At 42.0% G+C, this 16,969-nt stretch overlaps 1 protein-coding gene across 1 annotated transcript in view; it reads left to right on the plus strand.

The window, feature by feature from the left end:
- The window catches only part of EGFLAM (EGF like, fibronectin type III and laminin G domains), a 161,832-nt gene that overhangs the window by 48,525 nt on the left and 96,338 nt on the right, over positions 1-16,969 (plus strand). Inside the window, exons 2-4 of the mRNA XM_031444189.2 lie at positions 7,617-7,726; positions 8,798-8,881; positions 11,941-11,967. Of these exons, the coding sequence (XP_031300049.2) occupies positions 7,617-7,726; positions 8,798-8,881; positions 11,941-11,967 (221 nt within the window). The remainder of the gene's footprint in view (positions 1-7,616; positions 7,727-8,797; positions 8,882-11,940; positions 11,968-16,969) is intronic.

The following is a 16,969-nucleotide window of genomic DNA, read 5'->3' on the forward strand; positions in this document are numbered from 1 at the left end:
ACAGACTCTAGACCTCAGTTTCTTCATCTGGAAAGTGGGAATAATGTCTTCTTCTTCTATTCTGTGCTATTATGAGGATCAATTGATTTCTGGTGAAATGTGATGGTTGAACAAATGTATTTACTACTGGCCCTTCCCAAATCCCACCAAAATGCCTATAAACTGGGGCAAAGAGCATTAACCGGCAGGACAAAAGGAAACAGACAGAAGACTGAAATGCACTTGGACAAGTGGCAATGGATTTAGAAACCAAAACACAGTTGCTAGGTCAGCAGTGAGGAGACTGGAAGCTGGCTAATATTTGAGTCGTGTTTTAATATAAACAGAGTTTTCTTATGCATCCCTCTCTCTCTACTCAGATAGATCTCTCTTTTTAATTTTCTTCTTCTTCTTCTTTTTTTAGTGGAGGTCCTGGGTTCCCCAGGACCTTGTGCATGTGAGGCACACACTCTACCACTGAGCTATACCCACCCCCCACTGATCTCTTTTTAAAAAAATAGATGTTCAAGTGGGACAGATACTGGTATGTTGTATGAATAACCCAGTTTACCCATTCTTTTATAAGTGGACAGTTAGGTTGTTTCCAGTAAAAATAAATTAAAGAAATGTGCAGATAAGATTGAAGTACACAAACTCACAAGGGGATAAGATATGTAACACCAAATGGTTGTTACCTCTGGAAGAGAGAACTGAAGAATGGAGTTTTAGCTGTATTTTATTCTCTATGCACCAACATACATCCATTTATTCATTTATTTCCAGCTTTACTGGGGTACAATTGATGCATGACATTGTATACATTTAAGATGTAAAATGTGAGGATTTGATATATGCATTTGATATTTACATTGAGGAATGATTACTACAATAAGATTCATTGACATCCATCATTCACAGTTAACACTTTTGTGTGTCTGTGGTGAGAACTTTTAAGATACACTCTTAGCAACTTTCAAGTACTGTCAACTAGTCATCATGCTGTACATTATGTCTCCAGAGCTTAGTCATTTGTCTTATAATTGGAACTTTGACTAATATGCTTTGACTACCATCACTCACTCTCCCCCTCCCCCCACCCCATCTTCCCCAACCCCTAACAACCACCAGTCTACTCTGTTTCTGTTATGAGTTTGGTTTTTTTTTTTATATTTCACATATAAATGAGATAACATGGTATTTGTTTCTCTCTGTCTGAGTTATTTCACTTAGTATAATGCCCTTAAGTCTCATCCATGTTGTCGCAAATGGCAGGATTTCCATCCTTCTTTATGGTTGAATAGTATATTCCCTTGTGGTATGGATATATGGTACACCATATATTCTTATTCATCCATCAATAAACACTAGTTGTTCCCATGTCTTGGCTATTGTAAATAACGCTGCAGTGAATGTTGAGGGGGTTGATATATCTTTGAGATCCTGTTTTCATTTCCTTCAGATAACTGCCCAGAAGTGGGATTCCTGGATCATATAGTGGTTATATTTTTAATTATTTGAGTAATTTCCATATTGTTTTCCACAGTGGCTGCACCAATATACATTCCCATCAACAGTGCACAGGGGTTCCCTTTTCCTCCACATCCTTGCCAATCCTTGTTATTTCTTGTCTTTTTGGTAATAGCCATTCTAGCACGTGTGAGGTGGTATCTCATTGTGGTTTTGATTTGCATTTCCCTGATGATCAGTGATGTTGAGCACCTTTTCGTGTGCCTGTTGGCTATTTATTGGTACATCTTCTTTGGGATAAATGTCTATTCATGTTCTTTGCCCCTTTTTTATTCATATTATTGTTTTTTTGCTATTGAGTTGTGTGAGTTTCTTATTTATTTTGGATATTAACCTCTTATCAAATATATGGTTTGCAAATATTTTGTCTCATTTTATTTCTTTTTTAAAAAGATTTGAAAATTAAAATAATAATAATAATTGTAGCATTATATGTTAGTTACTTTGAGAGAGAAAACAAATCTTCTTCTTTGTTCTGGGAAATGGTATCACATACACTGAGTGAGTGTATGTGAAGGCAGTGTACTCGGGGCACTGGGCTGCCCCACTCGCTCTAGTTTAGAATGTTCAGGAAGATGTGAGACCAGGGCCACGGCCCATCTCTCCTCCCCTGCACATTGTGAGATCTGGCTGGGCCATCCTGTAGGCCTTCATATCCTGTGATGCCCTGTGTTGATGCCCCCTTGGACACAATTGTGAGACATAACTTAGAATATTAATAACATATTAACATATTCATAATCGTGAGACATCATTATAAGACATAATTTGGAATCAGAATTACCCTAGAGAATCCAGGGTATAGACAGCAAAAAATTGGGGGAAATCTTGTTCTAGATTCCGGCCAGCCACCAAAGAAGGGTGGAGGAAGAGAGTGCCTGTTCTGTGTCCTTTACAAGATCAGGTCACCCCATTGGTGCTTCAGTCACTGCTGAGTGACGATTCTGTGCAGCATTGTTTACAGCAGCAATAGCCTCTCTGGACACCTTCGTTTCAGTGTGATAGTTGACTTGTGATACGGCAGGTACATTACCTTTGGTTAAGAGCTAGTAAACCTGCTTCATTAACTGCAAACTACTTTTAGCCTTACCATTAAACCGAGAGGCAGACAGCAAACCTGAGACAACACAGCCTGCCCTAATGAAGCGTTTGTTAGTTTGTGGATTTCCTTTAGTTACAAGGGAGCCTGGTCACATCCACACCCATGCCACATTTGGTCTTTGAATATAAAGAAACTTTTCAAAGTAATTATTTCAAATTATGAAAAACAATAATGTCCTGTAAATACCAAATAGAAGAAAACAGGGGGAAAAGTCATCCTTAATCTCAGCAACCCTAATATAACAATTAGCCTTTTCCTCTTGCCTTCCAGTTATTTTACAAATGAGCATTTCACATGACTAATAATTGTATCCACGGCCCCTAGGTATACTTTGTATTTAACACTCCATCTTAATTGTTGCCGTAGAGTGAGTCAAACCTCGGTTTAAAAGTAAGCTTAATTTTGAAATTAATTTAGATTTATAGAGGGTTGTGAATTCTGTCTATCTTTCACCCAGTTTCTCCTACTGTTAACATCTTATATAACCATGGTGCATTTGTCAACTCTAAAAAACTAACTAGTGTTAGTACTAACTACTAGTAGTCCAATAGTATCAACTAAACTACAGACTATTTGGATTTCAATGGTTTTCCCATTAATCTCCTGTTCCTGTTCCAGATCCAATCCTAGATACCACAGTGTGTTTACTCAAATCTCATTTTTAATGTTTGTATGACAGCCCATCCAGGGAACGCACCATGACTGACCTGCCCATTGCCCTGTTCTTAAGTATTGAGAATGTTTATGGTTTTCCTGTATCACAAGTGATCCCCTGAAGAACATCTTCATATGAGCAGACTTCTCTTCTTTTAAGACAGACCGTAATCCCACTTCTGAGTCTCCGGGGAAAGGAACGCACTGGCGGCTCTGGATAATACTGCACTTTGCCAGATTGTCTTTCCAAATTCCCGTGCTCATTTACTCTGCCATAAGTAATTTTTGGAGAGTAGCATATTCGTGTACCCTTGTCAGCATTAGTTACTATCACTTAAGCATTTTGGCTAACTTAATGGGTAAAAATGACACCTCAATTCTTAAAAGTTGTATTTATTTGGTAACTAGCAAATTTGAATAGTTTGCCATGTGTGTTTACCAGCTGTACGTCCTCTTTTATGAGTTGTCTCTTCATATTTTATTTATTTGGGTCTGAATATGTTTTTTCTCAATAGGTAGGAGTTTTATAATAAAGATATCCCTTGGCCTGTCATTTTGCTGTGATTATATACCCTTTTGATCTGTTGTTTTGATTTTTTTCTTTTGTAATTTTTGAAGAGCATAATGAAGGTTTTATGATGTGGAATCCATCACTTTTCTTTTGATTTATTTTCTTTACCTCTTTTGAGCTTAGAAAGGTTTATCTTAAAAAAGATCTGATTTTAAACTTCAATTCTCTTCCATCTTTTGATTTCCTATCTTTAATCATTTGATTCATCTTGGATAGTTTTGGTATTTGGCCCAAATATCTCACCTGGCCACCTCTCACTCACCGGCTGTAGAGGACCACACGTCAGTTCCTAAATGAATGGGTGGCATCTACCACCTCCCCTGTGTTGCCCAAGACTGTATCCTTGGAACTCTCCTTCCTCTCGTTCACCACCCACTTCCACTCAACCGTGGTGCCCTACTGGTTCTATTGTGTGACTCTTCTCCTGACTCTTTGAGGAAGAGTATTTGCTGCACCTTCTGCTTGGGTCATTTTTCCACCCCTGCTTTACCTCATTCCTACCAGTCTGTCAGGTGGAGTCAGGTGTGTCCTTGCTACGTGACACCAAAGAGCCCCAGGCTTCCTTTAGGCACCTCACAGCCAATTATAATGTCCTGCTAACCTGTTTGTGGTGCCCTGTTTCTCTTCATCATTAATGTAGCCTCCCTGACTAAGCCAGTGCCTGATACATATAGGGGATCAATAAATATTTGTTAGGTGTGTGAAAGATTGAATAAATGAATGAATAAAATACCAATAAAAGAGAAGTCATATGTAGCTGTGTCCCAACAGGGCTTGGTTTGAATACTTTCCTAGAAAATATGAAAGTAAATGGGACAGTATACTGGAATTCATGATTTTTATGGTACCAGGATGTCACGGCTACTGTGAATTGGCTTGTTCAACAGCATCCATTTTACCCTCCTTCTAAGTGCCATTACTGTAATGCTAAGGCCGGAGAAATAAAAACTACATTTCCCAGACTGCCCTGCAGCCAGGATTCTGGATATAAATCAGGACCCACCAATTTTCTGTTTTCTGTACTGAACCATTGCTTACTGATTGTTCTATGGTTTTGTGAGGGTTTGGTAAATAATTTCCATTATCCTTCCCCCTATTCCCAGCTTCTTTTGAGGTTCTGTTAGCATAAACCCCAACTTGGCAATAAAGCTAGCCAGTAATAGATAATTATGCAGCTGGACCCAGGTAAAAAACAACACAAGAAAAAATAATAGATAAATGATTCAGATCTTTAACACATTAAGAGCTCTTTTAAATCAGTAAGAAAAAAATTAACCCAATTGAAAAATGTACAAAACACATGAATGGAAGAAGAAAACTAGCCAAAGAAGATATTAAAATACTCATCTTTTTTTCTTATCAAATTAGCAAAGATTTTAAAGTAATACTCAGATCTGGTGAAGATGTGTTACCAATACTGGGCATTCACCTCCAAAAAGTCTAAATTTCTAGATACAAGTTTGGTTACACTTTTAAAAGTCTTTAAAATATTCATTCTCTTCGCTCAACAGTTTTCAGCTGGAGTCAGTTTTGTCCCCCCAGGGGACACTTGGCAATGTCTGGAGATGTTTTTTTGTTTTCATAACTATGGTTGGGGGGCGCTGCTGGCATCTGATGGGTAGAGACCGGAGATGCTTCTCAAGACCCCACAATACACAGGATGGCCTGCATGAAGAGCTGTCCAGCCAAAACATCAACAGAGTGAAGGCTGATAAATTCTGTCTTAGACACAGGAATTCCACTTTAAGGATTTACCCAAATGAAAAAATTGAATGTACTTCAAGATTCATTTATTTAATCCTTTTTGGAGAGCAATAGATTGGTAGCTATTAAAAATTAAAATGCATATCCTCAAAATTTTCATAATTTTTAATAGGTATCCATCCTACAAATGCTTGGACATGTGCACAAAAAGGTACACACATAGATGTTCTTCTCAGCACTATTTTTAACAGTGAAGTGTTGGAAACCACCTAAATGTCAATCACTGGAGTCATAATTAAGGTACACACACGCACCCTGTATAGCAGAGTTTTCGGCCATCCTATCTCCCTCTACTCTCTTCCTGTGATCCTATCCTCCTTTAGGGAGACTCCTGTACAGTGGGTCAGGCTTAGTGGAAGAACTATTAACAGGACTCTGTTCATCCTGTCAGTTCCCAGTTTGGAAACCATAAAAAACTGATCTTTCCTCGCTGATACCTTGGTCACATGACTTGAGTTTGTCACATGATATAAGTTTGGCCAATCAGATGGGACTTTAAATCTTGACCCAAGGCGGAGCCCGAGGACTGTTGAAGGCCAAATCGCTCAGTGGCTGCAGTGGTCGCAGTGGAGAGTCTATGGCAGTTCTTGCCGGTGACAGCACTGAGCCTCCTTTACTTGGCCCACCAGAAAGGCCTTGGGCTCTGTTACTGAAAATATTGGTGGAAGCCCTCAGTGGTAGTTCAAGAAATTGACACATTAGATTTCTGTGAATTGCAAGCAAAGTATCCCAGGTGATATGCTGGAGAGTTACATGCAGTCCTTAAGAAGAAATCATCAGGACATGTTAGGAGGTGGAAAATCAAACTGAAGGACATTCATTCTCTCGAGGAAGGTTTATTGAGCTCTTCCGTCTGTTAATCTCTGTGCTCTGAACAGGACACCTAGTTCCTGCCCTCATGGAGTACTACTTAAAATAGCAAAATGTCAGAAATTAATTGTGTCTAACAATACTGGAATAAGACAGACTATAAATTATGACACATGCATTATATGGAAAAACTAACAGCCATTAACAATTAAAATAATTACTTTTATTAATAAATGCAGATGATCAGTTAATATATATATTTATATATATATACTAAGTCAAATAAAAATATATATGAATCTATGTTGAATATATATAATGTGGATATATGTGAATATTATGTATAATAAACAAAACAATAAAGAAAAATTAAAATTATATATATATTATACAGATAAAATATATACATATATGAGTGCATATATATATATTATATATGTGTGTGTGTGTGTGTATATATATATATATATATATATATATCTTTAAGAAAATTACATGTAACCAAGAAGAGGTATGCTATATTAAAATGTTGGCAGGACTCATTTCTGAATGGTGTAATTTTTTGTGTGTGTTTTCTAAAATTTGAAATCTGCGTGTGTTGTTTTTATAAACATAAAATGTATTATTATTTTAAGGATTTTTTTTTAAATGGAGGTACTGGGGTTAGAACCCAGGACCTCGTGCATGCTAAGCATGCTCTCTACCACTGAGCTATTACCCTCCCCTAAGGATACAGTAAAACATTTGAAAATTCCTAATCCCATTTTACACTAAACCATATTTTTGAAATGTTCAGCAATAAGAATATATGAGCTCTATAAACAGATGTATCTATATATCATGTCTATAAAATGTTGCTGAGTTAAAAAAAAATCACAATCTTGCTTTATTTCAAGCTCCTAGAGTCAAGCCAGAGTGTTTGGTCTATGGTACCCCAAATTTCCCTTCACTTGTACTTGAGGTATTATAAGCTACAGAAGGGACTGTGGGCAGTAGCTGGGCTGATTTCCTTCCGATTGTGAGGCGGGGAGGAGCTAGCAGAGTGCTGGGGAACTCAGCCGACACAGGTGTGGTGTACTGGAGAGGCGCCTGCAGAATCATCTCTAAGTATGCTCTCCATCTGTAAGCACACTCTCTTACATCCTGTGTAAGTGTACTCAAGGCAGCATGCACAGAGCTTCTAACACAATCTCTTTTACTTTGGGACAGGCAAGGTGGGGCCGCCTCTCGACATCATGCTGGATGCATTGAACTGTACAGCTTTCAGCATCCAGTGGAAAATGCCAAGGCATCCTGGGAGCCCCATCATTGGGTATACTGTGAGTACCCGGGCACGGGGATTTCTGTAGTGGGTGTGTTGAGGTACCTGGACCTCCTTCCCATCCTTGTTCCCCCTGTATACGGCTTCCTGGTAGCAGCCCTCCCGTGTTGGGCCTCATTCTTCCTCCAGGAAACCAGAGGAGCTGTTCCTGTTTTAAGGACATTTGTAAGTGCCCTGAAAGTCAGTTGGGTCTACTGAGTCCTTACTCTGTTCAGGCGTGAAAAAATACAAACTCAGTAGAAGACGTGGTTCCTGCTCTCTAATTTCCTGCAGTCAAATTTGAAGACAAAAGCAGAAACACGGGAAATAATAGGGAGTCACTGAGGAAGGTTGTCAATAAGCACAAAATCAGGTGACCTTTGAATCCAAGTGAAGGGGCGCGCAGGCAAAGTGGGGGAGGGAACGCAGGGCGCATCCACACCCCTCAGAGGTTGCAAACTGGCTTGACTTCAGTTCACCAAAATGTTTTCCTTGCATAGTGGTTTTTAAAATGAGTCAACTTTTAGAAATTAGAAGATTTCAGATAAAGTTGGAGTCTTGAAATATCTAGGAATATTCAGAGACCTGGCCAGCCCGGGCCCACCCTCCTATGAGGGGGCGCCAGGCCCACTGGCGCTGAGCTGTCCCCTGGGATGTAAACCCCCCCATAGCACCCAGAGCCACCACGCCCTCCTGTCCCCCCTTCACCCAGGGAGAGTAGCCATCTGTCATGGCCCTTGTCCTGTGTCATCTTAAAGTAGAGAGATGTATTTCTGGACTCAAGTTCTATCAAAAGTGGGAAAATAAAAGATTACCTGAAAGAGTCGTGGTTTAGGGGAAAAGTAACGGGAGTTGGGCTCAGCCCTTACCATCCCACTCTGCTGTATGTCCTCCTCCTGGCCTCTGCAGACATAGATTTGCGACTCCGGCTGGGTATGTCTGATGTTTGCGGACAAGGAGCTAGGGTGCAGGAGGTACGGCAGCTCCCCTCAGGACCCACTGCGATCGTCAATGAAGTTCAAACCCGGTCCTCAGTCAGGTGGAGAAATGTTGGCCCCTCTCTCACCCTGGATGCCTGCATCTCTTCCAGGTCTTTTACTCTGAGGTCGGTGTAGATAAATCCCTGCAGGAGCGGTCCCACCACGTGCCGCTCAGCCCGGATACCCCGACCACTGTGAGTATCTCCAACCTGGCGATCCCTCCCAAAAGCACACCCCTGATTGGCATTTCATGGATATTCAGAAGGATTTCTAACCTGGTGTGTATGTATGCTACTGTATATAATAATAATAACTAATGTCAGTATAGTCCTTGAGGACTGAGAATGTCTTTCGCGGAGGCCGGAACCTCACCACGCGCTCATCTGTGTCTTCAGGAAGGCAGCCCTGTGGAGGGTTCTGGCATAAGCACTTCCCTCCTGAACTCAGCCCACCCCGTTTATCCTGGGAGAAAACAACCACCTTACAGCTGTTTTTTCCCCTTCTTTTCTCCATAAAATTCAAATCTGATTTTTTTTGAAATCCCAATAAAGCTTTATAAATAAATATGACACATTTGTATCTTCTCAACTGCCTGGAGACACAATGTAGAAGCAAATGATGTAATTGGAAATGTATATTCAGGCGATGCCAGTTGTTTATTTTTCTTCTCCAGCCGGCGTCCTGTCCTTCCACTAACCCATTGTTGGCTCTTCATCTATTTCTTTTCTGTTTCCTGTCAAGGTCTCTCGGGGTGAATTTTTCTGCCTTAGAAACATTCTGTTTTTTTTTTTTTTTCTTTCACTGTCCTCTTCCTTCCCCGCTCTACTGTGGTTATTCCGTAGGCTCGAGCCCTTTTACTTGCTCTCAGGGAGTTAGCACCAGTGCCCAGAACACTGCAGCTGTAACGGTGGTGGAGGTGGCGGTGGTGGTGATGTCTGTAACTCCGACTTAGTAAGTGCCTGCAAGGCACGGTATACAGGGTCCTAGTTGCCATCATGACAAGTAGCTATCACTTATTGAGAGTCTGTTACCTGCCAGGCACTCGACTTCATGCTTTACATTTGTTTTTCCATTTAATCTTCACAACTATCCTATGACCTCATTTTACTGACAAAGATGCTGATACTCAGAGAGGTGAAGGGACGTTCTTCAAATTGTACATTAGCAAGTAACAAATTCGATGGTAGACCCGGGGCGGACTGAATTCTGAGCCCTGCTCTGGCTATTTTTACCAAAGCCCTCATGACTCAAAAGGAAGAGATGCACATCTTCAGCTGGCTTGTGTTTTGCATGCTCTGCTTTTATTCTCAGACGCTCCCATAAGCACCCCTCCGTGACCTCAGGACCCCTCAGCCCCAGCCTCTGCGGTTTACCCTATCCTAAGAGGGGGAGACTGGGTTGGCCCCACCTAAGCTACCATTGGCTGAGGTTCCATCTCCCCTTGACAGCACTGAAACTTTCACCCTGGACCCCACCAAGGGGTTGGCATCATCCCTAGCAGTGTCCCCAGCCACCCAGTCTCCTGCCCTGCAGTGAGTGTGGATCTCTACTCAGACTAGAGCATAATCTGGGTAGAGAGGACATAGTGCTGGTGACGGGTATCTTGGAGTCTACTTGGTGCCTCTGAAATCCAGATCCTGCCCCATCACATGAACCCAAGCCCAGCACGCTGGCATCTCTGGGAAAATCACTGCTGGGCTAACAAAGCAGAGGCCCAGGAAGGAGACAGGTACCCTGGGCTTCCAACCCCCTTCCTGCATGTTACAGGTTGGATAACTTTGGCCAAAGCTACTTTAACTGTCTAAGCCTTAACTTTCTCTCATGAAAGGGGTATAGTAATTACACTTGAGTGAGTATCAAATAAAATTGTGCATGTAAAAGCCTTTGGTAAAATGTAAAGGGACCATATAGAGGTTAGCTGTTATTCCTGGTGACCACTGCCTGCCTTTATGCTAAATATATCCTCTCCTTTAATCACACCTGGGTATTAGAATATGCTATCAAATTATAGCATGTAATTACCTGGCTGATTTCATCAAACTTTCATAATTGCTACTGTTTGCCCAGCACCAAAAAACACACAGGCGCTGTTCTTGGGCAGCTTTTGGTCTTATTGGGAAAACCACATTCACACTGATAAAGCAATTAGAGAGCAACCTGAGACCAGATGTCACTTACATGCCACTTAATAGGCAGACTGAGGTTTTGAAGAGGGAGAGATTAGCATAGGGATAAGTGGTCAAGAGGTAAAATTTGGAGCTGAGAACTGAAACGGGCAGTTTCTGGAAAGACAGAGGAGAGGGAGGGGTGCTCAAATAATTTGAACTAAGGGAATGAACACACATGTACACGTGCTTGTGTGTTTGGGAGAGGGGACGGGGGAGGTGCAGAATACACAGAATGGAGCGAGGAAATGATGACTGGACATGAGGCAGTGAGTCAGGAAGAGGGGAGGGGGGCGGTCTAGTCTAGTGGAGTGGGCTCTGGCTTCAGATGACTTGCATTCAGATTCCTGTATCTGGGTCTTAGTATTCTCATCGACAAAACAGGGATTGGAATAGGATCTGTATCAGGGGTATATCTGTGCTTCCCAGTCTGTGTGCTATGGTGCCCCAGGGCTTTGCAGCAAACCCACAGGGGCCTCGTGCAATATTGAACTTTTCACCGGAAACAGCAACATCTGTGTAATCTGCTACTACCAAGTTATTTGGGGATAACTCTTGAATAAATGGAGCTGTGTGTGAGGTGAGGGAGTTAGAGGTGCTATAAAAAGACTGAGATACTAATGGAGCCACGATCAGAGAAAGTCTGGGAACCTCTGTGTTCTATCGCATCATCCTACAGCATAAGGATGTTGTGGGCATTAAATGAGGTCGTGGTCCTACAGTCCTCAGACAACAAGTTTCTACCATATAGCACAGGGAACTATATTCAATATTTTGTAATAACCTATAGTAAAAAAGAATATGATAAGGAATACATGTATGTGCATGTAAGACTGAAACATTATGCTGTATATCAGAAATTGACACAATATTGTAAACTGAGTATACTTCAATTAAAAAGAAAAACCAAGCCTGGCACAGAGTAAGAACTGAGTGAGCGGTCAGGAGAATTCCCGTCGTCAAGATGCGCGTTTGCTGCCCTTGGCTGTACGTAGCGGGAGGGTAGCTATTCTACAGGTTCATTTTCGTCCTGCAAGTTTTTCTTTCCTTTCCTTTTCACATTGTTTTGTTTTTTTTCTCCTCTCCAGGAACGAGTGGATCATCAGATGGTTTTTGTAAGTATGCTTTAGAAAAGTTCAACCCTTGCCCCAAACCAGGATTCAGAGGGTCTCTTTTCACCAAAATGTTGCTTTTTGCTGTATCTCCCTCATGCTGATTAAGGCCCGCAGGGAATGCTTGGTTTTTGTTGTGAGCAGGATGGCAGTGCATACCAGGTGAATTGTTAATCATTTAGAAAGATGCTGCATTTATCTCACATGGCAGAGTAAGGTTAAAAGCGACATTTTAAAAAGTTGGAGCAATTTAAGCTCTGTTCCAAGACCAAGTGAAAAAGACTGGAAAGGAGAGAAAATATGTAAACTAGTGGGCATCACTGTGGGGAGCTCCCCCACCCCCTTCACCCTCTTCCCTCATTTCCTCTGACAATTCCAGGCCTTCTCAGTGAGACAGGACCGGCTACCTAAAACTGACTGACTTTCTGGACTGAATACCAAACAGAAGATTGGGTTGACAATTGGTTAGTCTGATTCAAACGAAGAAATGACCAGAATAACCTGGTGGATTATGTGGAATTCTGACGCATTCTTTGATAATCTGCCTGTATAAGGGCTTCTGATTTGGTTAACATTTGACTCTTACCCTTTTCTTAGAAGAACAACCTGCAGGTTTCATCCTGGAAAAATAAATAGTAAAACAAATCAGGACAACTTGGTCACTTTTTTAGAGTTAGAGATAGAAATGGATGTTTAAATTGGTGGTCTCCACACTTTTTGGTCATTCATGCCATCAGTTAAAAAATATTTGAACATGTAGCAATATATGCATATTTATGTATTTGTACATATGCCACTCTACCAATATATTATGTACATTATGAAATCCCACAGAGTTTTTGAAGGAGGATATAAAATAGAAATGAAAAGATCTTATGTTTTCTTCTGACATTTAGTAGATTATCTTGCTCACCCAGGAGAATATTCCACCACCCTATTTTGGAGTCCACTGTCCTGGCTGACCCAGAATAGTGATTCTGTTTGGATCTTATCCAAGGTTAGGGAGAGAAACAGCCAGGGATTACAAAACTTGCATCGAGCCCCAGCTCTGTCACTAGAGCAAGGATAACCATGGGCAAGGTCACTGAACCCCTGTGAACCTCTCTTTGACTATTTGAAGGGGCTGATTCATCATGATTCCCAAATGGGGCTTTCTTTGTTCCCTCTGGGCCTATGGAAATATGTGTGGGCATTTTGGTGAACAAGCTTCAGGGATACGGACTCTTCTGTAATACCCAGGGTAGATTTGTACGAGGAAGACTTTTGTCCAGGCCCAAAGCCAATGCTGCCTCTCCTATAAAACCCTGGAAAATACTCTCTAACTTTCTGTGACCTCTCAGGGAGTGGAAATCCCTCCAACTCCTCCCTCCACTCCTCCTAACTTCTTCTGGGGCAACCGCGGCCCAGCCTTGACTGGAAGAGCCAACTGTGAAGCTGAACTTAAGGTGACCAGCTACCAGTGATGGTTGTTTTAGAAGAATTGTAGAATTTCCCTGTTGAAAGTTTGGCTCAGAGAAGTTAAGTGCCCCCCTCTCAAACCGCACAGCTCTTTGGCCCCAGAACCTGGGTCTCCTGGCTTCTTGTCCAGTGCTCTCCCGCTTCGTGCCTCCTTTCAGCTGAGCACCCTGGATGCCCTCCCAGCCTAGGGGCTACATGTCAGGACTGGTGAACCAGATAATATCCAGCTTTACTCTTGGAAACAAAGGGGCTGGGTTTCCAGCAGCAGGAGAGAAGTGTAGCATGGAAGGGGGTAAAGGTGAGGTCTGATTCAGGGTCAGAGATTTAAGTTCAGAACCATTCAACACAGTTTCATCATTGCAAAGTGAACAGATGTTTAGTTAGGAATATCCCCGTCTTTCCAGAGGCTCCTCTTATATGCTATCCAGGTTGTTTCTGTGCGTTGGATCAGGTATTATTTAAGATGAAAGACTAGCAGTCCCCAAACCCAAAATAACAGTGATCCTAACAGTTCACGTTTCCCTCGTGTAACCGCCTGGATATAACCAGTTGAGGGCTCTTCTGGTGGCTTCCCTGTGCCAGGATTCTTCCATCTCATTGCTTTGCCAATCCTCCTGGCCTGCCTCCTCATGGTCCAGAATATCTTACTGCCACATCCACATTCTAGCCAATAGATGAGGAAAAGAAGAAAGGGAACACATCCCTTACTATTAAAGGATAATTCAGAAATTGCCCTCTGCATTTTTGCTCACATCCTATTGGACATAATTTAGTCACATGGCCACACCCAGCTGCAAGGGAAGGCTGGGAAATGTAGTCTTTGAGTGGCCATGGTCCAACTGAAATATACAGGAGATCTATTGCAAGAAAGGAGAGAATGGATACTAGGGGATGACGAGTCATTACTATTACCAACGGTGAGTTGGAGGAGTGGGTCTGGCACAGTAGAAGTGGACATCTGAAAAACAAAATGCTAGCCGGAGAACTGGTTCTGCTGTCCGGGAATCAGGTGACTGGAAGCATGTTAAGTGGTGCATTTTATAAGGGAAACCAGACCAGCTTTCTTCTTGATATCACTGAACTGACTAACTAGCCTTGCTTTTCTCTTCTGTAGATATAAATTCTCTGATCACATGACAGCCACTGGAGGTGTTAAAAGATGAGGCAACTTTTGGAAGGGACTTCGTATTTTGGAAAGGGCTTGACAAACACAAAGCAGGGTTATTTTGCTGCAATGCACCCAACTTTGCTCCCCTGACCAAAAAAAGAAAGTATGGGAGGGGCCAGAGGAGACTGTTGAGTTCACTCTGGCCTCTTCATCAAGAAAGCAATTTCTCTCACTTTGTTTCTCACCATCTTTGTGCAGAAAGAGGTCTGAGAGAGATAAGTATTTTGACTTGTTTTTAAACCTCCACAAGGCAACAAAACACTGTTTTTCTACACTGAAAAGGGGATAGTTAGCATCTTATCTAGTTTGATGCAAGGCTAAACCAGGGACCATAGAACTTTTAAGGACAGAAATAGAAAGATTTATAGAATTTTGCAGCATTTTACTAAAGAATTCAAGGGTTATCATGAGTCACACTATTCTGAGGGATTCCGTTTGGGAGGAGTGATGACAGAGGAAGAAGTGACAGTTAAATCATTGAATCCACCCCCCTTTTTTTTATGACTCTGGTCACTCAGTGGCCTTGACACTCACTCCCTTATGCTAACCTACCAGCCTATCAGCTCAGGAAAAGACACCAGGAAAGACTGGAAATAGTTAGCTTCTGGGAAGGTGAAGCTCCCCCTCTCAAAATATACTTGGGTTAAAGGTAGCACCAATCTTCCATATTTACCAAAAAGTTTAGGTGTTTTTTTAACCCACATTAAGAACTTCTACAGGGAGGTGGATATAGCTCAGTGGTAGAGCACATGCTTAGCATGTACGAGGTCCTGTGTTCAATCCCCAAAGCCTCCATCGAGGGGGAAAAAAGGAAACCTTTTACAAGGGAAATTTCCCTTGTTTTTCACAGATCCCTTTCTAAATTTCTGATACATAGACTTCCAGGTTTATAGATAAAATACCAATCTAGTCTTCAGTGTTTAAAAGTATTTTTTTTTGTTGATTTAAATATTATTTCACATTTTCCTTATGTGTCTTGGTCTCTAGAATCAAACAAAGCAAGATTCAGATCCCCACTTTGCCACTTAATAAATATACAGCTTTGAGCAAATCATTCACTTTTCAGAGATTCCGTTTTTTGCTCTGTAAATGAAAACAAGAGTGATACCTACCTCATCAGGCTGAAGGAAGAATTGAACCAGGCTGTATGTGTTCCTGGAACAGAGAAAACACTCAATAAATGGTTACTAATGGTAGCTGTATATGGTATCAGCTCATAGCTAATATCTACAATAAGCTATGAAACCATGTCCGCACCCCTGTGCTTCATACAGCATGATGATTTCACAGGAGAAAGGATCCTACAGCAAAAGCCTGCAAGAGCATTGGGTAGGTTTGAAAGCATATCTCTGCTTCTAGGGGAAAAGCCTGGAAGTGGCAGCTGGGAGAGGAGTGAGACCAGGAGGCTTGTATACAACAGCTACCTCCAGCCTCTTAACCACCAACTTGACATGAAACAAGGGGACAGATGGTGGAATTAGGATGCACAGATGCAGAGAATTAGAGCAGGGGTTGGCCAGGGTCGGAGTTGGGGGAGGACAGGGTGCTGTGAAAGCAGGTCCTTATGTTCAGCAAAGACCCATAATGCAGTTACACGTAGGATAGAGTTGGGGGAGGGAGAAGGAAGGGAAGACTGGAGACAGACCCCCTCTTGGAGGCTGTAGAAATGGCCCAGGTAAGGATTCAAGGGAAGTGGAAGAAGGGAACAGGTCTGAAAGGCAGGTGGAGGTGCCTCGGGGGAGTGAGCAAGAGGAAGTCAGCCTTGTCTCTGGGATGACTAACTCTGGTGTCTGGGCAGAGATACAGATGCTGTTAATCATGTTGGAGGGGTCAGTCAGAGAATCTAGTTCTTGATGAGGTGATCTATTTATATCGGGCATCTTGGTTTGATTTCTTTCTTTCATTTACTCACTAGTTCATTTATTCATTCATCAAAAAGCATTGCTTGAGCATTTGCTACATGTCTGATCATGCTGCGCTAAACTTTGGGATGCCAGAGGAATGAGAACTTGCTTCCTGCCCTCAAGTGGGTGGGGAGAAGGTGATCAATAAACAGACAGTTACAATATAAGGTGAGTGTTGCGTCGATTGAGGTATGCCAAGGACACCAGGGAAGCACAGAGGAGGGACGCCTAACCAGACTGGAGGCTGGGGGTCAGAGAAATGAGGTAATGTCTCTGCGGAACTGAGTCATGAAGGATGAGCAGGGTGAGCCAGGCAAGAGTGGGGAGAAGGGCGTTTCATGTAGAGAGAGCAGCAGGTTCAAAGGCCCAGAGGCAAGGGACTGAATGGCATAAATTTGAGCCCTGCCAAGTTCTTAAGTATGACCAGAATGTAGAATATCAGGAAGGGAGGTGGTACAAGATGATGCTGGTAAGA

Source organism: Camelus dromedarius, chromosome 3 (assembly GCF_036321535.1).
Source record: "Camelus dromedarius isolate mCamDro1 chromosome 3, mCamDro1.pat, whole genome shotgun sequence".
Classification (NCBI taxonomy): Eukaryota; Metazoa; Chordata; class Mammalia; order Artiodactyla; family Camelidae; genus Camelus; species Camelus dromedarius.